Raw genomic sequence first — 23,461 nt, 5'->3', positions numbered from 1 at the left:
AATGTTGTACTTTCTCATCATCAGTCTGGGTCTGACTTAAAAAGGCCGGGGTTAAGCCACCTACACATCAACTACCCTTTGATATGCGTCTCCAATCCCAGTCGTCTCGGCTAGGAAATTGGAGTCTGTCTCCTTCAAGTATTAAGAAAAAAAGAGAGATAAAAGGGGTATTCAGTAGAACAAGAAATATAACCCATTTGAGAATACTCATTTTAAAAGTACTGCCATTGCACTCAATATTCCGTGCTATTTATTTTCGCCATTGAACTTCCTCTTTGGCCCGGACATTTATCTAATAAAATATTAACCACAAACAACCTTGTGAAGATCTCTAGATGTTGGCGACTTGTTTTCACAGACCTCAGGCAAAATTGCTGTCCAGTTGCACTTTTGTTAAGAGAATGTATTGATATTGTGGTGTCTAGGGCAGAATGTTCACAAGGCTAGTAGTGTACGAAATCAGAAGCACCTATATTTATGGCCCATCCTAAGTTAAACATTACAGTAATGCCAGTTTAAAAACAGTAACATCAAAGCTTATTTAATATTGATGTATAGTTATTATTATAGGGCAACGCAGTGGCGCAGTAGGTGGTGCTGTCGCCTCACAGCATGAAAGTCGCTGATTCGAGCCTCAGCTGGGTCAGTTGGCATTTCTGTGTGGAGTTTGCATGTTCTCCCTGCGTTTGCGTGGTTTTCATTCGGGTGCTCTGGTTTCCCCCACAGTCTAAAGACGTGCGGTACAGGTGAATTGGGTAGGCTAAATTGTCCGTAGTGCATGAATGTGAATGGGTGTATAAAAGTTGGCGGTTCATTCCGCTGTGGCGACCCTAGATTAATAAAGGGACTAAGCCGAAAAGAAAATGAATGAATGAATGAGTTAATACTATACTATACCATTCATCTATGCACTCTGAAAATGCTATGTTGTCGCACCCAAAATTTGGGTCAAAACATATATTTGAACCATTTGAAAACTAATTTGTCCATAAATGACTGACATATTTGAAATAAAACTGAATTATGGACTAAAGAAATTGCTTTTTAAGACGCTGCAATAATGACAGTATCACTTTTTAAAGTGCACATTGGTTTAGAAGCATATTGGTAAGACGCAGGTATACATCAATTGTTAAAATTTCAAATTAAATGAAAAGTGAATGCAAAGCATATTAAATGCAAGTAAATTGTCTATTTAATGTTTCAGATCTAGTGACCACACTAAAAATTATTATTAGCAAAAAGAGTCAATTAATTAGTCTTTTTTCAATTTGTGTTATGTTATTAAATTGAATGACATTTAGTGGGTGTCAACTGTAAATAACAGTAAAATTTATGATAATCTTTTTTAGTTTGTTAGTTTTGTTTGCTTTAAAAAATGTAAACCAGGCACAATATGACCAACAAAGGCTCATTCTAAATGTTTCCCAGATACATTTCTGGAGATCGTGAATTATGTAGCCAGATGTACGTATAGCTGCATTTCGTCTTTAAATGTATGCTACAGGGTGGTATGACACCGTTCCTTTTTGCGCTTACCAGCTGACCACATACCTCTGTATGGACGGCTTTCCTGCTGTTACTAGATTGTCCAGTTAGCTCGCCATGTACGCTGACGGACTTGGAACGCAAAGAGGAGTTGACCACGACGACGAGGTTCATGTCTGGTGAAGAGCAGTTCCAGAAAGCACATAAGACAAAAACAGAAGCCAAAAAATAAATTAAACAAGTAAATAACAGGGTGAAAATGTGGTAAAATCTGAAAATGTGGTAAAAACGAAGACTTTTCTTTTTCTAGATTGCTTTTTAAAACTCTGTTGGGTTTAGGAAAGTGGGTTGGTGAGTCAATTGGTGCTTTTGAAAACACTATCGGTTGGGTTTAGGGGAGGAAGAGGGTGGGTCAGTCGATCGGTCATGCAGTCAGTCATTCAGTCAATCAACAGCGGCCTCTGGTGGATTTACGCCAAAACAGCCGACGCAAATGGCACTCGCAAGAGATATTTCAGATCTCAAAAAGCATAAATAGCGGCCTCTGGTGGATTCGTGAAAACAAAAATTCCACAAAAAAAAAAACAGCTCCTGGAACATATTTGGCATCTTAAATGAATGATTAAATCTAAAATCAATGTAAATAAAATTATTTTATTAACCAATTGAACTAACTAAATTTTATTAATTTGTATTCATTTGTATTTAACTCCATTTCGTCATTGACCCTCATATCATTCAAAGAAACTGATTGATAACTTCTCTGTCATTGTATTATATTTTACATTTTACTTCCCTATAATGAAAAGATCCCAAAAAAATTCTACTTAATCTACGAAACAGCAAGAAAGTGACCAAGCGGACACTGCGCAGTTTGTTTCAGGACAGCGCATCTGGTTTTCTCAACTGGACATCACTTCATCAGTCAAATCTACTTCGAGCCATGCAGTTGACTTTTCCCATGGAGCCGCAAGAATGAGTGTTTTGCGTATGCCTTACAGCGTTTCATGTACAACTGGCATATGAGCGAATACAAGTGGTAATAATGCTGATAGAGTAGAATTGGAGGAAAGGGCACAAATGTCTTTTATCAGAGAGCTTGTGTTATAAGATCCCCGCTGAGACTTCTTCCTTCTGAGATGGTTCTCTCTGAGGACTGAGCATTATGGAAATGTCTGATCATAACTTGAGGAATATTTCTTCCAACACAATCAATATTTCCACATTTATCCTCTGAAAGAGAACGTTTTCTTGCTTTGCGGGACGCCTGTAGAAGTGGGTATGTAAGACGAGCTGTTGGTAATTGATTTATTTCTGTTCAGTGGTGAAAATGTTTTTTGTTTTTTTGTTTTCATTCGTGAGATGAATTAGATTAAGCCACGTTGATACACGCAGGATAATGGATATTATGCATAAAGACAATGGAAATGAGTGATGGATGATGGCAAACAAATCTAATCTGGATTCCAAAGCAGGGAAGAAATCACGGAGAGAATCATGAACGAACAGTGCCCAAGCATCATTGTCGAATGTCAAGGCGAAAATTCATTTCCTGAAATATTGACACAGAGGGAGGAAGGATGAAAGAGACTGTATGTGTGTGTCATATAGAGGCAAAAGACAGCAAGGAAAATGTTATCACAAACAGACAGATGTAGATTTTGACAATAAATGTTGTTGGTCCATATTGGAAAATAATTGCAGAAAGTAAATGACCAACTTGTACTTGAGGTTTTACTGAAGGCATTAAAAATTACCATAAACTTTATTTTATTTCAATTATTTTATTTTGATTTAAGAAATTATTTAAATAATTAATAAATAAAATATGGAAGTAAACTTTCTAGAATTTTTTTGCTAGTAAATATTTAATAAATATTTTTGTAAATATTTTAGTATAGTATATATTTTCGTATAGTATATAGCAGTGTTTCTCAACCACATTCCTGGGGGACCACCAGCTCTGCACATTTTCCAAGTCTCCTTAACCAAACACACCTGATTCAGATCATCAGCTCATTAGCAGAGACTGACAGACCTGTAATGGGTGTGACAGACAAAAGGCATGGTGGGCCTTTAGGAATGTGGTTGAGAAACACTGGTATATATTATATAGTAAATAGTTTTTAAATTATGTATTTGTTATAAATTACTAAATATGTAATTTATAAAATAAAATAAAACAATTTATATGCATAAATTAAAAATTACATTTCTATGCATGAATTATACATTAGTCTGTGTAATTAAAGTTTTTATTGCACATATTATTGCACATTATTTGTTATTATGTATTATATATCACTTTCTCAATAAATTATAGGATGTTTTTGGATTTAAAAAAAGTGCAAACAGTAAAGAATAAAAAGATGTTGCTAACTTTTACTTTATCTTATTTTAATGTAATAAATTGTAATTTGTGTATGATGCGTATTGCTTCAATTATTTTAAAATCAAGTAACGCACCCTTCATTCAAAAATCTCCCACTTGTAATATGTGAGCATATTTACTGTACAAAACTTGTGAGTGAACTATAAGGGTAAAAAAATAAAATAAAGGAAGAAAATAATTGTTCATTAATCGTAATAGAGTTAAAATGTTCAATTAATCGAGATTTATATTTTAGGCCAAATCGCCCAGTCCTATTAAAAATGACACATCAACTCTCAGAATATAAGTACATAAATAAAAATAAATAAATAAAAATATAATAAAATTTAAATTTAAAATTTTAATCATTTAAAATTTAAATAAATAAAAAATATAGTTGTCGAAATACTAAACACACTTCCCAAGATGTTTCTAAAAACATTTTAGAAAAATTAAATAAGTGTATGTTTATTTGGCTATTGTTTGATCTGATGTTTATCTTTTTATCATGTTTATGTATGTAAATATTATCAAAAAAATTACATTTGCTGTTTGTTTAAACTACTCATTTAAATTGAGCTGAAACAACACAACAAAACAAGTTTGGGGTGGACAGCTTAAATGTTTTATGTTCAATCAACTTAAATTTGTAAAAACTTGTAAGTTCACTTAATTCCTCCATGTTGTCTCTACACAAATCGATTGTGTGGAACCCATCATTTGTTATAGTGCAGGCTATTGTTTGTTCAGATGTTGACATTTTAATCATGTGTATGTATGTACATAGGCCTACAATGGCTATAAATCAACATTTTAAAAACATTTACAATTAGTCTAAGATTACATTCCTTTTCTAAAATAATAAATTAATCACTTACAATCAAGAACTCTCCTCAAACCCACCTTGTTTTTGAAATCTGGAAGACACACACTTTGCGAAATGGCTCTAATCTCATCATCTCCATACATTAGGTTACCTGCAGAAGAACAGCAGCTTATTTACATGATGCAGTGTGTGCTGAAGATCCACATTTCTCCAGCAGATGTGAGGGGAAGGAAAGAAGGAGGGCGGTAATAATTGCTCACTCCCAAACAATTCCAGCAGTGACACCCCATTACTTTAAACACGACAAAATAAGGCCACCCGCGCGCGGAGAAAGAGGAATCCTCTGAATAAGACATGAAGGGAAGAGGCTGCTGTTATTAGCCGTGTAGGACTCATCATTATAATCCTTCACCGCGCCGCTATAACTCTTACCAGCAGTAATTACAGCAAGCGTAATAAACTGTCGGTTCCAGCACATAGTCGTTTAGTCTTCACAGAACAAGCGATACTCATTTAGCTTCTATATAACAACCGCGAGACAATGAACGCAGAATTACTTCATCATGTACCGCTGGCAAGCAGAAAACTGCTAAAAACTCGAAGGGCGACCGTATATAAAATGCAAAACTGTAAAAAGTATTGTCCCAAATCTTATATATAAGGACTTTGATGAACTTCAAGAAAGTTAAGGAAAGTTATTCACCTTGTGGTACTCGAGATTAATGCACTGTTGTGAGAGAGCGATCAGCGTGTGGTAGACAGGATGAGCGTTAGTGGATGCGGGATTATTGATGGAGTTATACCGCCATCTAGTGGCCATGATATATAAGTGGAAGAGAAGGTCAGGAGAATTGTTGTACAGTACATTTTCATTAAAATATTTAAATATATGTTCTAATATCTATCTTCTTCCACTTGGTTAGATTTTCCGCAAACACCAAATTCATTTTCATTGCTACACAGATGACACCCAGCTCTACCTATCAACCAAACCCAACCACAAACGCCCACCTTCATCCCTTACTAACTGCTTTGCAGACATCAAATCCTGGTTCACCACAAACTTCTTAAAATTAAATGACAATAAAACTGAACTTCTACTTATAGGTACACAATCCACTTTAAATAAATCACATAGCTTTTCCATTCCCACAGATGATTCTGTCATTACCTCCTCCCTTCAGGTTAAGAGTCTGGGGGTCATCTTCGACAGCACCCTTTCCTTCACTGCACATGTTAATAATGTCAACCGGTCCGCTTATTTCCACCTTTGAAATATAAATCGTTTACGTCCTTCCCTCACACCTCATTCAGCTGCCATTCTTGTTCATAGTTTAGTCACATCCCGTTTAGATTATTGTAATTCCCTTCTGTTTGGCCTACCTAAAAGAAACTCTTCACAAATTACAACTTGTACAAAACGCTGCAGCCCGTATTATCACAAAAAAAACCCTCTGTCACATCACACCCATTTTACAACAGCTTCACTTCCCATCTTTTTCAGAATTAATTATAAAATACTTCTTCTCACTTTTAAAGCCATCCACAATCTTGCTCCTCCATACCTTGCTAATCTTGTTCACATCGCCACACCTTCTCGAACACTCTTCTTCCATTCACCTCACTGTTCCCTCTGTCCGCCTTGTCACCACGGGGAACAGAGCCTTCAGCCACTCTGCTCCTCAGCTTTGGAATTCACTTCCTCCTGATCTCCGTAATTTAGACTCTCTTTCACAATTTAAATCCAAACTCAAAACACATCTGTTTAGAACAGCTTATTCTCTTTAACCCGACTGCATTATTTAAAAAGTTTGTATTGTATTTTATTAATTTTGTGTTTTTATTTGAACCGATTGTTCTAGTTGTCCTGTACGGTGACCTTCAGTGTCATGAAAGGCACCTTTAAATAAAATGCATTACTATTATTATTATTATTATTATTATTATTATTATTATTATTATTATTATTATTATTATTATTATTATTATTATTATTTTCTGTTGTCACCCGCTAAACTATGTTGTCATTGTTGTTTTGCTCATTGAGCAATTGTATGGGATTTATCCGGGACTGTGCCGAGTGCTGTGTGTGTATGTGTTTCTCTGTAGTTGTTCTTGAAAAAATCAATAATATATATATATATATATATATATATATATATATATATATATATATATATATATATATATATATATATATATATATATATTCATTTATAATAATAATATTTATTTACAATAATTTTATACATAATTATATTATTATTATTATTCTTTGCTCTATATATATTATATCAATAAAGCTTTTTAATATAGTTCTAAGACAGGAATATATATATATATATATATATATATATATATATATATATATATATATATATATATATATATATATATATGTGTGTGTGTGTGTGTGTGTGTGTGTGTATGCGTGTGCGTGTGTGTGTGTGTGTATATGTTAGAACTATTATTATTATTTACAATATTGACATTTCTGCCATGTCATGTCAAGTGCTATAAATGTTAGCATTACTTATTAAAAATATTACAGGTTTTCCTGTTTTTTTCCTATTTAGAACAGCAGAAATAACTTAATTGTATAATTAAAATAATGGCTTTTATGATTTAGAATTAATTTAGTGATATGCTTAAAATTAGATAAATATTTGTACAAAATAAAATTAAATAAATTTTCTTTATATAACTTATTTAGTATAAATGTTTAAAGTATTTATAAATATAGTTTGTTTGTTTTTTTGCTTTTGTTTTTTTAGAATAAAAAAATCTTTGTAATCTTTTTCTAACTGGTAAAACACTTTAAACCAGTGTATTCAGTGTCCTCAAGTCCACTGTTTGAGGTTTGAGGTCACCGAGATTAATGGCCATGACAGCACATCTCAAACCAGTGCACTTTTGCTGTCAGAAAGAGTCTTACACTGTGAAACAGAGAACGGTGGAAAGAAGTCAAGAGCAAAGTCACCAAACACCATTCTTATAAGGACTAAATCTACTGGTATTCATAACTACATCACATTTTACAACAAGGCTCCATTGGTGACCATATATTAGTCCATTACTATCAAATACCAAAAATAAACCTCTGTTACAGCATTCATTATTCTTCTGAGACTTTTTTATGTTTGTTAAAAACTACTGTTTAGTGTTAGTTCATATTAGATCAGGTCATTAAAATATCACGTAATTAAAATATCAGGTATTTAAAATAAAAGTGATGTTGACATTTTTTTCTTAAAATATTTACATTGAAACCTCGCTGTTTATTGTTTGATGTATTCATCATTATTATTTGCCAACGTTTGTGAAAATGATGAATGACATGAAATCTCGTACACAAGAAATGTTTTAAATAGCTTCATTTTAATTTCATTCAAATACAAAACAGATGTTTTCCAAAACACTGTGAGCAAATAATAAAAAACTCCTTTAAAATAAAAGATTTCATTAAATACTTTCACTCCAGAATTTAAAACTCAGATGCTTTTCAGCAACGTTTGCTACTTTACAGACACTTAATACTGATAAAAAAAATACTTTACGAGATGAAGCAATACTGAAGTGCAACAGAGTCAGGAATCCCTTTACATAGTTTTACACTTACAAAAATCCTTATTTTCACTGGCTACAGACAGAGAAATAACTGACACTGGAATAAATATGAAGCTGAGGTCGTCTCTTTTACATTAATGTGTTAAAAAGCTAAATAAGAGGCTGTTATTTAAGGCAAAACACTGGTGGCGAGCAGGATAAAAAATAACTAATAGTTATATAAGCAACTGGTTACATTAGGATGTTTAAATATGCAAATATGGCTTTATTTAAATAAATAAGCACTAATTTGCATACATTTCTATCCTAAAAACTGCATTATTATTTGAAGTCTGGTTTAAAAATTCTTGTTTCATTTGACTTTTTTTGACGTAATTTTTATCGACATAAGGTTTTTACAGATGCAGACATTGCGAATCTCTTTTTATCACTCCATAATTCAGAAAAAACCATGGACAGTCAGAGATAAAGTGCCGTTTTAAAAGAATTTACTTAAAGGTGCAGTAGGTGATTGTTTTCAGAAACATTTGTTGTTGTGCTGGTTAAAAATCTCTTCACATTCCAATAGTAATGATTAAACTAAATGTATTTATATGTATTTTTACATACTGGGTAAGGCATAAAACTCCAATAAAATCCAATTAAATATTGTCGGGCCAATAATTCCCATAATTCTGATAAGTAGCCCAAACTGTCTGTCAACAAATGTAGATTTGTACATCTGTGCATCTCTGTTCACGCAGATCCGCCATTTGAGCGTGCACACGTACAGGAGAGAGTGACAGTGGTAAAAACAGATGCTGAATCAAAACTTTTTCAAATCCTGAATCAATATTGGAGTTACTTTTGCAAGCTAAAGGAAGGAGGACACCATGGCTGAAGTATTTCATTTAGACAGGTAATGTCATGTTTTAAAACTATTTCAGTCCCGCAAAGCTTATGTAGATTGTGTTATATTATGGGTTATATGTAGGGCCAGACGGAATCTGTGGACGCTTTTTGCTATTTCTGCAGAAAATTTTGGTAAAAATCTGCGGATTTCCTGCGGAATTATTTTGGGAGTATCATAACTAAAACCTTAATATGTGAAATAAAAAATTATATCTTAATAACTTTGTAACTTTTATTTAATGTTTAAAATGCTAATCCAATTAGATTCACATTCTTTGGTAAACAAAGCAAGTCTCTCATTTAAAATATCTACTAAAAGACAGAAAATATTACTGTACAAACTGCATTGTACATAAATTATATGAACATTTTGATATCAGTCAATAAAATTACTGTAAATAATTTAAAAAGTAAATAAATATAGATTTACACACGTTTACTCAAGTAAATAAACAGAATTAATGATGGGCTAAAAATCTACAGAATATTTGCTGAATTCTGCGGAAAATTTGCGGAAATCTGCGCACACACATTTCGCGTGGGCCTAAAATGCACAGAAGTGTTGTTCAGCCACTGAAATCTTCCGGCGAACAATTGATGTGACTATTTTCAGTTTCATGAGGGACCTTTTACAGCATCAATAATGTGGGTTTGATTTAGTTTAACAACAAAACATAACTAAATAGCGCTATTCTGCCTAGCCTGCTTTACTGCGCTGAAGTTGATTTAATATTCACATTGGATCATTTCTGAACAATGACAACCTGTGACACTTTCCCTATATTGTTTACCATGCTACTCTGAATATTTGGTCTGAAATAGCATGTAAGTATGGTTTAGTAATAAGTGATAGTAATAACCACTAAGCATAACGTGTGAGAGAGTGAGACCAGTGATCCTTGCATGCATGAAATTATTATGACAAGTTTTGCTTGCTACACAACTAAAAATATGCTATATATAATACCGTTTTTTGTTCGGATTTGTGGTATTAGGGTCTTTGTTTTTAAATATATTATACTAACGGATTGCATTTTGTCAGATCACCTACTGCACCTTTAAATAACGCATTTTATATAATCAGCCAAATTATGCAAGAATATATAAGATCAAATACAAATTCCTCTGTGTAAACCACCAGAATATTGATATGACTAAAACTGAAGTTGGTATATGCAAGAGCTGCTGAAGTGGGGATTTATAGCTTAGTACAGAGGTAAAAAAAAAAAACGTTTTGAGGAAACTGCCTTTAAAAATACAGTATATACTGATATTAAAATCTAAAGACAAAAATAGATAAAGTACGACAAAAAAAACATATTGAGTTGAAGTCAGAATTATTAGCTTTTTTCAACACATTTCTAAACATAATTGTTTTAATAACTCATTTCTAATAACTGATTTATTTTATCTTTGCCCTCATGACAGTAAATAATATTTGACTTGATATTTTTCAAGACACTTCTATACAGCTTAAAGTGACATTTAAAGGCTTAACTTGGTTAATTAGGCAAGTTAGAGTAATTAGGCAAGTTATAGTATAATGTTGGTTTGTTCTGTAGACAATTAAAAAAAAAATTAGCTTAAAGGGGTTAATAATTTTGACAAAAATTAAAAACTGCTTTTATTCTAGCCGAAATAAAACAAATAAGACTTTCTCCAGAAGAAAAAATATTATCAGACATACTGTGAAAATTTCCTTGCTCTGTTAAACATCATTTAGGAAATATTTAAAAAAGAAAAAAAAAATCAAAGGGGGGCTAATAATTCTGACTTCAACTGTAAGTGTATGTTGGAAGTGTTCTGTCCACTAGACTGAAAAAACATTTTATGTAAAGCCAAAACTGCGGAAATGCATATAAATATGTTTTTGCCTGCAGTGTCTTGCCTTAAAAATGCTACCAAACAGACTCTAAACTCAAATCTCAAAGCCTGATTGCTGGATTTTTAGGAAAAAACTGATCTCTAAAGCATCTTACAAACTTGTAATGATCTGCAGACCTGGGGTTTGCTCAGGCAGTCACAAACAAATCATAAAGCTGCTCTCAGATCAGTTTTTAAAAGTGTAGTCTCTAAATTAAAGAACATTTACTTTAGGCAACATAGGCTCATTCTGAAAACGTTCCCCTATATACATTTCTGAAGATCGCAAATTATGTAGCCAAAAGTACATTTGGCTGCATTTCGTCTTTAAAACGAACGATACTAGGCGGTATGATGCTGTTCCTTTTCGCACTTACCAGCTGACCTCTTACCTTCATATGGATGGCTTTTCCTGCAGTTACTAGTTAGTTTTTTCCCGGTCAATAGGTGCTTTTGAAAACACTATTGGTTGGGTTTAGGGAAGGAGGAGGATGGATCAGTCAGTTTTTTCAGTCAGTCAGTTGACAGTGGACTCTGGTGGCACTTGTGAGAGAAATCTGTGATCTCAAAAAGCATACACATCGGCCCCTGGTGGATTCGTGGGGAAAAAAAATGTGAAAAACTTCCTTTCTGTACTTGACGCTCTCCTGAAATGTATATAGCGGTACAGAACGAGCCTGGGTTGACTTTAGGAGAGGTATGTTTGACCACACAAAACATCCAAGCAATAAGTCTGCAATTGACATGGGAGTCTTTTGGGAAACTCCTGAGCTCCTCCATGAGCAGAAGAGGAGCAGAAACAGCGCATGTGTTTTTGTTTTTCTGCAATGTAATTGTGCTTTCACTTCTGAGCGGTCGGTTTTTCATGAGCTACATTAACAGCAGTGCAGTGAGTTTGCAGGAGTGTGTTCATCTCCACATCTTACGCGCTACAGTTCATCTCGGCTTTGTTTTGCTCTCCAGTCCGGGTGTCGAGTCACATGTTCAGCCGCTAGAAGAACTAAACGCATGAACTCCTCCACGTCAAAAGCGTAGTTGGTGAACTTAGGATGTTCTCCAAGAGTAGGGTGATGACCCTATTAAAAAAATAAAGAAATAAAGTGAATATTATTAAGTGAATATTATTACATTAAGTGAATATTATTACATTATTTTTATTAAATTATAATTATATATTAAGTATTATAACGTCTCATAACAATGTGCACATACTTTTATAATAATTATGTATTATACATATTAAATACAAATATTAAATGAACATTCCATCATTTTAGATATGATTAAATATTTTTATACATATTTTAATAAACTCCTGTTATATAATGTATTTATTACATATTTTAAAATTGACTAACAGCATAGGTTACAACATCAATAATATAATATAATATAATACAATACAATATAATACAATATAATATAATATAATATAATATAATATAATATAATATAATATAATATAATATAATATAATATAATATAATATAATATAATACAATATAATATAATATAATATAATATATTATAATAATTCATTCTACAATCAATGTATATACCTTCAAATATGCTTATTTTATTTTTATTATATTAAATTATTTTTAATAACTAATAATTACTATAAATTCAACAGCTTTATATACAGTAGAACAAACATGAAATATAAATATTATGCATTTTATTTGCCATTATTATTATTATAATTATTATTATTATTAATTATTTGTGGGATTTGTGTACTCTGTATTAAAATTTATTATAACATAACAACATAATAATAACAACAATAACCTAACTATTATTTATTATTAATATACTAATCATATTGTAAGTGAAGTCAACTTTGGAATTAGTACCTTATATCGGTCTAGGCATTGTTTTTCATTTAGTGTTCGCAAGAAACTTGCTCCTTAATTTATTTTTCCAATTTTTGATTATTGTGATATTGTTTATCAGAGTGCATCGAAATTACATCTTGCTCCTCTTAATACAGAATATAATTTGCAGATTGACTTTGCAGATTGGTTCTGGGTTGTTCTTTTTACACACATCATTGTATAATGTATGATCTGCTGCAGTGGCCATTTTTGCACACACGACGACATATTCACTGGCTTCAATTTATATTTAAATGTATTCATTTTGAGTATCCTTATTAACAATATTTTGTATTTTTTTCCTTAAATTATCAAGTAAGACATTCTGTTCAAACTTTTTTTTATTTTAAAAAAATTTATTGGTAAAAGAGCTTTTATGTTTAAGGGTTAATCAGGTTTCAGCTAAATATTTTTAGTTGTACGAAGTTGAACTTAATATTTGTAGTCAGTTTGACTGATGTTGAGTTGAGATGACTAGAAAAGTTCATTTGATTCAACTAAGAATTTTAGGCAGCAATTTTTTACAGTGCACAATGTAATATGCATCACGGCACATATGTATGAACTGGTTGGGTTGAGTTTAGGATTAGGGTAAAGCTATATAATAAGGCTACGTTCACACTGAAGCCAAATGTGGCCCAAATCAGATTTTTTTTTGCACACATGTGACTCAGGTAATGACCCAAACCGCATGGAATCTGATCTTTTTCATTCAGATTTGTGCCACTTTCATATGTAGTATTAGATCAGACACAGATCTGATGTTTTGCAATGCGACCGCAGTGTGAACGGTTATGTCAGCTTTTATGTGACCAAAATACACATTAGTAGTAGCAGGACAAAACTTTACAGTTCATGAAATACACCACGGTTGACTGTAATTAGGGTAATAATCACACTTAGCATGATCTGACAACGTGCTTCATACAGTATACTTATTGTGTGCATAATCAGATATTTGGTGCTGTCCGTAACTGTACTTTTGCGCATACGGGTCAGTTTAGGATTATGATCGGTTCATACTGCAAATCTGATATTGGCCACATTTATAACAACAATGTGAACAGCTATGCAAAAAAAATCAGATCTGAGAAAAAATCAGATTTAAGCACTAAACCTCGCAGTGTGAACGTAGCCTAAGTGTCCTTTATAGTATAAAACACATTTTGCCTATGGAGAGCCCTAAACCAAATATAAAAGTATGTGCGTGTGTTTGTGTGTGCTCTCTTCACCTTATCCTGAGGGAACACTTTGTCCTTTTTCTGCCAAGTCATGTACTGGACTCCCCTCAGTCGGGCCAGATCACGGTAGCAGCTCTCATCCTGACAGTTGTACCTGCGGAATACAGCAAGAGGGATGTTTTATGTCCCAAACTTAGCAGGCAGTGGCCCACAAAGCCTCCGCAGACTCACTTTGATGGATAACTGTTTAATTAGGCTGTATTTCACTGTCACACACTCGCACACAGACACAGTCAGACGCTTCCCTCCTCCAAAACACACACACACACACACAGTAAAAGTATACTTGACTGCATCCGCATGAGTGTCTGGTGGATGCATAACATGACATGAGTGTCAGACACACAAATGCATCCTGGGAAATATGTCCTAACACATTCAGATAGGTGTCGCAGAAAATCGAAATTGAGATGTGTTTATTTATTAGTAGTGAAACAGAGTTAAGAAAACATGTTTTTAAAGGTGATGCAATAAAATGTAAGAGATGATGCAGGGAATTGATCAACAATAGTGACTGTACAGATATTACTAATCTTACAAAAGATTATAAACATGTAAAATGTATGAAAAATCACAGTTTGTCAAGCCAGCAATCCGAATTTAGTAGCCTGATATGACATATCTGATATGTTGAGCAAGCGCAGAAAAGGGACTACAAAAAAGCTGCCATTTACATGCTTAAACATCCACGCAGAATTTTAATTTTGCACTCAACAAGTCATTTTGCACGCTCAAAACATGATCTTTTGCACACAGAATTGTTATTGCATGTGCACCAAGTCATTTTGCACGCTCAAAACATGATCTTTTGCACACAGAATTGTTAATGCACGCTCAAGTAATTTCACATGCTCAAAAAAGGATTTTTTGCACACAGAACTTTTTGTGTTCAACGTGTCATTTTGCATGCTCAAAACATGATCTTTTGCACACAGAATTGTTATTTTGCATGCTCAAAACAAGATTTTTTGCATACAGAATTTTTAATGTGTGTGCAACATGTAATTTTGCACGCTTAAATCATAATCTTTTGCACACCGAATTTTAATTGCACGCACTCAAGTCAATCTGCACATTCAAAATGTATTTTGTGTGTAGAATTGTTAATGTGTGCAACAAGTCAGTTTACAAGCTCAAAACATGATCTCTTGCATGCAGAATTGTTATTGTGTGCTCAAGAAGTAAATTTGCATGCTCAAAACATGATTGTCGCACACAGAATCCCTATTGTGTGCTCAACAAGTCATTTTGCACACTCAAAACATGATCATTGGCACACAGAATTGTTCTTGTGTGCTCAAGTCATTTTGCACACTCAAAACATGATCATTGGCACACAGAATTGTTCTTGTGTGCTCAACAAGTCATTTTGCACACTCAAAACATGATCATAGGCGCACAGAATTGTTCTTGTGTGCTCAACAAGTCATTTTGCACACTCAAAACATGATCATAGGCGCACAGAATTGTTCTCGTGTGCTGGTCATTTTGCACACTCAAAACATGATCATAGGCGCACAGAATTGTTCTCGTGTGCTCAACAAGTCATTTTGCACACTCAAAATATGACCATAGACGCACAGAATTGTTCTTGTGTGCTCAACAAGTCATTTTGCACACTCTAAACATGATCATAGGCGCACGGAATTGTTCTTGTGTGCTCAACAAGTCATTTTGCACACTCAAAACATGATCATAGGCGCACAGAATTGTTCTTGTGTGCTCAACAAGTCATTTTGCACACTCAAAACATGATCATAGGCGCACAGAATTGTTCTTGTGTGCTCAACAAGTCATTTTGCACACTCAAAACATGATCATAGGCGCACAGAATTGTTCTCGTGTGCTCAACAAGTCATTTTGCACACTCAAAATATGACCATAGACGCACAGAATTGTTCTTGTGTGCTCAACAAGTCATTTTGCACACTCTAAACATGATCATAGGCGCACGGAATTGTTCTTGTGTGCTCAACAAGTCATTTTGCACACTCAAAATATGACCATAGACGCACAGAATTGTTCTTGTGTGCTCAACAAGTCATTTTGCGTGCTGAAAACATGATCTTTTACACACATAATTTTTAACGTGTGCTCAGCAAGTAATTTTGCATGCTCAAAACATGATCTTTTGCAAGCAGAATTGTTCATTTGTGCAACAAGTCAGTTTACACACTCAAAACAAAATCTTTTGCATGCAGAATTTTTTATGTGTGTTCAGCAAGTCATTTTGCATGCTCAAAACATGATCTTTTCCACAGAGAACTGTCACAAATAAGACCCCTTATGTTTTTTTTTCCTTCTGTTGAAAACAAAAGAAGCTATTTTGAAGAATGCTGGTTGCTACACTCATTTATCGACTTGCATAGTAATATTTCATACTATATAAGTCAATAGGTGTTAGCAACCTGGAAAAAAAAAAACTCATAAAGGATTAAAAGCACATGAGGAATAGCATTGCAAAAGATGCGAGACGCGAGTATAACAGTAACACACATCCATCAAGCATAGAAAAATAATAGAAACGTAGTACACAAATTTGGCACCAAACTGAATGGTTTTAAAAGAATAGCTGACCTCAAACTGGAATTTATTCACACTTTAATCATCCTCAAGTGGTTATAGATCTCTCTAAGTTTCTTTCTTCAGTTGAACACAAAAGAAGACATTTTGAAGAATGTTAGAAACCTGTATCCATTGACATCCTTAGTAAAAATAAATAAACACTCAAGTGAACAGTAAATGATTTCCAACATTCTTCACAATATCTTTGTGTTTAACTGAAGAAAGACATTTAGAAAGGTTTGGATCAACAAAAAATTGAGTAAAAGATAATTGAATTATTATTTTTGGGTAAACTCCAATACAATAAAACAGTCTCTACAGTAAAACTCAATAAAAGTGAACAAGTATTACTGCTGCAGCTCTGTCATACACTATATAGAGAGTGCATATTTACACCACGCACAATTCAAAAATGACGGCCCAGTCAGGAAGAAAGAGGAGGTGGGTCAGTCCGGCTCCGTGCATCCCAATAAAGATATCAGAGTTGTGTGTGACGCGGATCTGCTCCAGAAATGGCATCTCTCTACAAATACACACCAGCTTTCAGTCACACAAACTGCAAACTCAAAAGAAATCGATCCATTTAAAGTCAGTGAAGTCGGAATAACTCACTTGTATTTGTAATCCACCAGCTTGACCTCAAATAAAGGCACTGTCTTCAGGGCATTGATAAGCTGCACACACACACACACACACACACACACACACGTACACACAGCAGGGATTCATAGAGTGATTAACGAGACCTCACACTGGTGTGGACAGAGGTCAAGTAAATCGAGGACTTTTTACCAAGCAGGGTCTCCAGCAAATAAAGAGTTTAAATGGTCAGTTTAAAGAAGCAAAATGATAAATCAATGAGATTCACCTCCTGCTGGTTTATTATGCGACGGTACTCTGTGCTTCTTGCCAACAAAGTGACACGAACCCGGCCCTGCTGACAGAGCACAACGACATTACAAATTACATACATTTTTCAACACATTTTTGGGATCTTGGTGTAAAGCTAGAAGTTGTATTTTTTTAATCAAGACTAAATAAAGTTAGACATTTACTGCTAATGTACTGTTTTGATATATTTATAATGAAGAACTGTCCATAATATGTGATGATTATCTGAGCTGTTCGATGATGAAGACAACGTGATGTAATAAACTGTGCAACAGTGCCATCTAGTGGAAAATATTGTTAGAGTGATGTTTTACTATAGCATGTACTGACTGTACTGTATAAACAGTTGAAGACAAAATTATTTTCACAAATTTCCCAAGGGTTGTTTAACAGACCAAGACAATTTGCTACTATATCTTTCTTTTTGAGATAGAATTTAACTTGGCTTTTAAATTTTAAAAACTGCTAAGGTCAATATTATTAGCACCCTTAAAAATGTTTGTTTCTTCCATTGGCTAAAAAACAAAACTCTGCTGTCCCATGACAGTTAACCTAAGTGACCTACAATAGTTAATCTTTAAATTACACTTTACGTTTAATACTAGTATCCTGTAAAAAAAAAAATCTAGTAAAATATTATGTATTGTGTTTGTGGCAAAGACTAAAGAAATTATTTTGATAATTTCATAAAACTAATATGTTTAAGCTTGTTTTGAAAAAAAAAAATCCTCTCTATTCATCAGCACTTTAGAAATGCTGAAAAAAAAATCACAGAAGGGCTAATAATTTTGTCTTCAACAATATACTTGATATTAATGTCAATCCTTCTATATTATAAATATGCTTATCTAAAACAAATTGACATTATGACTATAGTATAACAATATCATAATTTGATAGTTGTGTATTTAAAGGTACAAGAATTTACTCTAAAATGTCAAATAAAACAAAAATACAGAATTATAATTTTGTAGTGATTTCATATATATTTTTAATAAAATTGTAAAATAGTACACATTATTATAGGATGGTTATTTTTAAAAGTAATTAAATAAGTATAAAAGTCAATTTAGTATTTAAAATAAATAAATAATTTGAATCAAAATTTTTATAATTTGTTAATGTCAACTTACAAGAAATAAATTGACCTAACATTTAAATATTTATTTTTAAATAAAATTATATATAACTGTGAATAATTTTATTTATTCATACCAAAACAAAAATAGTCTATTAATTAAAAGAAAAAATACCTAACATTATTTTAATAATTTTTGGTTTGTTTATATTTACTTTAAATGTATTTTAATTTTAGTCGAATAGTTCAAATAAATTAATACAATAATTTAAGTTTATATTACAACAATGTCAGCAGCAATAATTGTTATTATTATCTATATGTGTTATTATACAGGAATCAAATAAATCATTATCAGTATTTGTATTTGAATGTAGATCAACCCTTTCTATATTTTAGTATCTCACTTCACAAATTTGACAAAATTTATATATATTTTATATTTTATTTTATTTTACAGTTGAAGTCAGAATTATTAAACCCCAAAACCTGATTAGTTTCTTTCTTTTTTATATATTTCCCAAATGATTTTTAACAGAGCAAGGAAATTTTTACAGTATGTCTGATAATATTTTTTCTTCAGGAGAAAGTATTCTTTGTTTTATTTTGGCTAGAATAAAAGCAGTTAAAATTTTTTTAAAACCATTTTAAGGTCAAAATTATTAGCCCCTTTAGGCTATATATTTTTCGATAGTCTACAGAACAAACCATCATTATACAATAACTTGCCTAACTACCCTAACCTGCCTAGTTAACCTAATTAACCTAGTTAAGCATTTAAATGTCACTTTAAACTGTATAGAAATGTCTTGAAAAATATCTAGTCAAATATGATTTACTGTCATCATGGCAAAGATAAAATAAATCAGTTATTAGAAATGAGTTATTAAAACTATTATATTTAGAAATGTGTTGACAAAATCTTCCCTCCGTTAAACAGAAATTGGAGAAAAAAATAAACGTGGGCTAATAATTCAGTGGAGCTAATAATTCTGACTTCAACTGTATATATGATTACTTTAAATACATACAATTACTATAACTATACTGTAATAACCTCCAGGAATCAAATCATGATCAGTGTTTGTACATGTGTGTGTGTGTGTTTACCTTGGGTCCATCTTGTGGGACACTGAGTCGATGAAGGACATGCTGAGAAAAGGCCCTGAACAGCCCCTCACTGTGGCAGTCAGAGATCTGTCAAACAGCACACACACACACACACACACACACACATACGCACCTGTCAGTTAAACCTTCTCCACATGTCATTTGCACACAGAGAATCATTAATACAGGGCTGATTTGAGTGACAGCACCAGATGAGCTTAGACTCAAAAAATGCAAATATTCTAAATCTGCAGATGTCGCTTAACATAGACTGATGACAGCAGATGAGATAAACATATGCGGAATGATAAAAATAAGTCTTGTGTGCAACAGAGGCATGTAAAGAGTAACACACATACAAGAGGAGTGTTGTAGAAAAGGCCGTATCGCATTCGTGGAAGGAGAGAGAAAAACGCATCTCTGAAACAAACCTGTGAACAACACAAAGTTTCCATTAGACAGAAGTGCGCTGTAAGTATGGAGTGATATGGAGCAGAAATTGTTTACCCTTTTGGAGTCTAAGTTTTTGAGGTGAATGATGTCATAGTCGGTAAAGGCTCGCCACGTTTCACTGAAGAGGTCTCCATATCCATATACACTCTGATAGACAAAATAACATTACATGAATTATTTTTTTAAAATTTTAAAGTAATTGAAGCAGCATTTAGACTAGGTGTTCTGAAATGACCAGAAGTGTTCCAAAATGATCAAAAGAAAACAAACTGAGTTACATGAATGACTTGTGTGGAAAATGTCAAGTCTGTCTTAAAATTTTAACTACTTTTAAAACATTTAAATATTTTAAAAAGACATTTAATATATTTAGATAAGCTACTTTTATTGAACCAACAAACCAAGTTTTTTTTATGGACCAGAAATGACACAGGCTTCTCCCAAAAGATAATAAGACGATCTACAAGAGGCATCACTGTGGGAAAGAATTATTTGTCAGGTTTTGTTTACCTTTGAACAAAAAATGGCATGTCCAAAATTATACACACTCTTCTCAATAATCAATAGAAAAGCCTTTAGCTATTACAGCAATCAAGCGCCGCCTATAACTGCTGACCAGCTATTTGCATGTCTACAGTGATATTTGTGCTCATTCATCTTTAGTGATGAGCTCCAATTTTTTTAGGTTGAAGGGTCTCCTTGCCATCACCCTGATCTTTTAGCTCCCTCCATAGATTCTCATTTGGATTTAAGTCAGGACTCTGGCTGGGCCACAGCAAAACGTTAATGTTTTGTCTGCTAATCATTTCTTCACCACTTTTTTTACTGTGTTTTTGCGCCGTTGTCATGCTCAAATGTTCAGCACTGAAATGTCCATATGGTATCTAGTCAGGCTTGACTATATATTATATGATAAATTAGTAAAACCAATTCTTGTTTCTGATTTTACATATTTAAAAATATAATTATTCAAACAAAAGACAAGCAATTACCAACATAAAAATAGCAGGTCAGACAATCGAATATATCGTAGAGGCATGACCTTCCCTAAACTTCTCTCCTTAACTGGTTTGGATTCTAATCCATTTTTTTATCCCTTCTAATCTACTATCAATACAACATTTTTTGTTTAAATATTAGACACTGTGTTAGTCAGCTGCAAACTTTAATAGATGGTTAATAAAAAATGCTCTTAGTTTATTTACCTTCAGGTCATCCAAAATCTAGATGTTTCTTTGTCCTTGGTGATTCATTCAATCTAAGTGACTTTGAGAGTCAAACAAACATATACAGGCAAAACTAAATTAATACATGTGACCTAATGATACTTGTATCAAGAAAGTGCTTCCAAAGCTGTGAATGTTAACAATAATGTTGCTAATAATTTTCTCACTACAGAAGACCTTAATGTACCATCAGGAGAAGCTAAAAATATTGATTTAGTTTTGCCTGTATATATATATATATATATATATATATATATATATATATATATATATATATATATATATATATATATATATATATATATATATATATATATATATATATATATATATATATATATTATTGTTATTATTATTATTATTATTATTATTATTATTTCTTTTTTGAATCTTAAAGTTCAAAATCAATTGGGATTCACCTAAAGATCTTCTATGTCATGCTTTTATTCACCTTTACTTGTCACAAACTTGTTTCTTTTTTTCTGTTGAACACAAAAGAAGATATTTTAAAAAATGTTGGAAAGTTGTAACCATTGATTTCCATAGTATTTGGTTTTTATTAGTATGAAAGTCAATGGTTACAAGTTTCTAACATTTTTCTAAATATCTTCTTTTGTGAAAAAAATGGAAACTCATAAAGGTCTGAAACCACTTGAGGTTTAATACATAGTATACTAGCTGTACTATTACAAGTTAAAAGTCTTTAGCAAATTATTTGTTGACAATTGCATGGCATTGTCCAGCCTTTCCTCCACTGTGATTGGATGGCTAGCTCAAAAATTACACTGATGGGCACTGCGTTTTTTTGCACACTCGGTGCCTCGCTGCACTGCAGGCACTCAAAAAAGCGTGGCACTATCTTTTGACAACAACAGAACATTTTTAAAAAAACAACTGAAAACAAATGATCAGCTCTAATAAAAACAACTCAGTGAACACATACCCCAAATAGTGAGTAAATTTTAATTTGGGGGTGAAGTATCCTTTTAATGTTCTACCAAAGAAAAAAGTCACCTACGTTTTAGATGGCCTGATGTTGAGTAACTTAACAGCAAATGCATATTTTATCAGTCAATTTCATTTGCATTGTTTAACACAAAAGTCTCTTTCTATCTCTGCACCCCTTCATTCCTCCCTCTCTTCCTTGTCCTTGAAATGCCAGCGTCTGAACAATAGGCAGGATAAGGTTTCCTCATAAGTCACTTTATTTTCAGTCTTCTGTTTCCTTTTTATCTTTCTGTTATAGAAACAGCACACCTCCTGAAACTGGCAGTGACTTCAAATAACAAACTTTCTGTTATAGTTTTTTCTAGTCCTGAGAAGTAACAAATATATGCTTGAAAGAAATATATGCTAAGCACTAAATGGTTTAATGGAAGACACTTGTAGTTCAGTTCTCTTAGATTATTTGGTCTGGACTTTAAAAAAAAAAGAAACACTTAGCATTCAAACTAGCATTTTTTAACACCAAACCTAAATATACAAAACAAAAAACCAGATATTATGACATTTTTTGTGACTGAACATCCAAAACATTGTTGTGTACTGAACTAAAAACATTAATTGTGTGTGCAAACATGTGATGGTACTTTTATCAGTTAAGTATTTGTCAAGAGCTCATAAAATGTGTAAAAGAATCAATACAGTATCAAACAATCCTTTCTCACACACAGACAAATGCTTGCATCATTTTGGATAGTTCACCCAAAAATGAATATTCTGTCATCATTTACTCATACTCCACATCATTTACTCCTCTTTACTCTTTTTCTATTGAACACAAAAGAAGATACATTGAAGAATGTTGGAATAAAACGGCCATTGACTTCAACAGTAGGAAGTCAATATATCATACTATTTTTAGTTCCTATTATGGATGTCAATGCCTGTTCTTCATTATATCTTGTTATGTGTTCAACAGAAGAAAGAAGTTCATAAATGTTTAGAACCACTTGAGTGTGAGGAAACAGTGCGAAAATGTTCATTCTATTTGAAATGTGTATGCTTGAGAAGT

The 23,461-nt window shown here is 32.7% G+C and overlaps 1 protein-coding gene across 2 annotated transcripts in view; it reads right to left on the bottom strand.

Annotated features, from left to right (window-relative positions):
* Positions 1-8,062: 8,062 nt before the first annotated feature.
* eogt (EGF domain-specific O-linked N-acetylglucosamine (GlcNAc) transferase) overlaps positions 8,063-23,461 on the bottom strand; it is a 29,883-nt gene continuing 14,484 nt past the window's right edge. Inside the window, exons 9-16 of one of the 2 annotated variants that reach the window (XM_056468538.1) lie at positions 20,276-20,368; positions 20,128-20,199; positions 19,769-19,855; positions 17,558-17,626; positions 17,302-17,363; positions 17,093-17,212; positions 14,116-14,218; positions 8,063-12,082 (exon numbers count right to left, since the gene is read on the bottom strand). In XM_056468538.1, the coding sequence (XP_056324513.1) occupies positions 11,936-12,082; positions 14,116-14,218; positions 17,093-17,212; positions 17,302-17,363; positions 17,558-17,626; positions 19,769-19,855; positions 20,128-20,199; positions 20,276-20,368 (753 nt within the window). In that variant the 3' untranslated portion in view covers positions 8,063-11,935. The remainder of the gene's footprint in view (positions 12,083-14,115; positions 14,219-17,092; positions 17,213-17,301; positions 17,364-17,557; positions 17,627-19,768; positions 19,856-20,127; positions 20,200-20,275; positions 20,369-23,461) is intronic. The other variant, XM_056468539.1, reaches the window with a different exon arrangement.

This window comes from Danio aesculapii, chromosome 11 (assembly GCF_903798145.1).
Source record: "Danio aesculapii chromosome 11, fDanAes4.1, whole genome shotgun sequence".
NCBI lineage: Eukaryota > Metazoa > Chordata > Actinopteri > Cypriniformes > Danionidae > Danio > Danio aesculapii.
The sequence above is the reverse complement of the archived record's forward strand: the minus strand, read 5'-3'. Positions and strand labels throughout refer to the sequence as shown.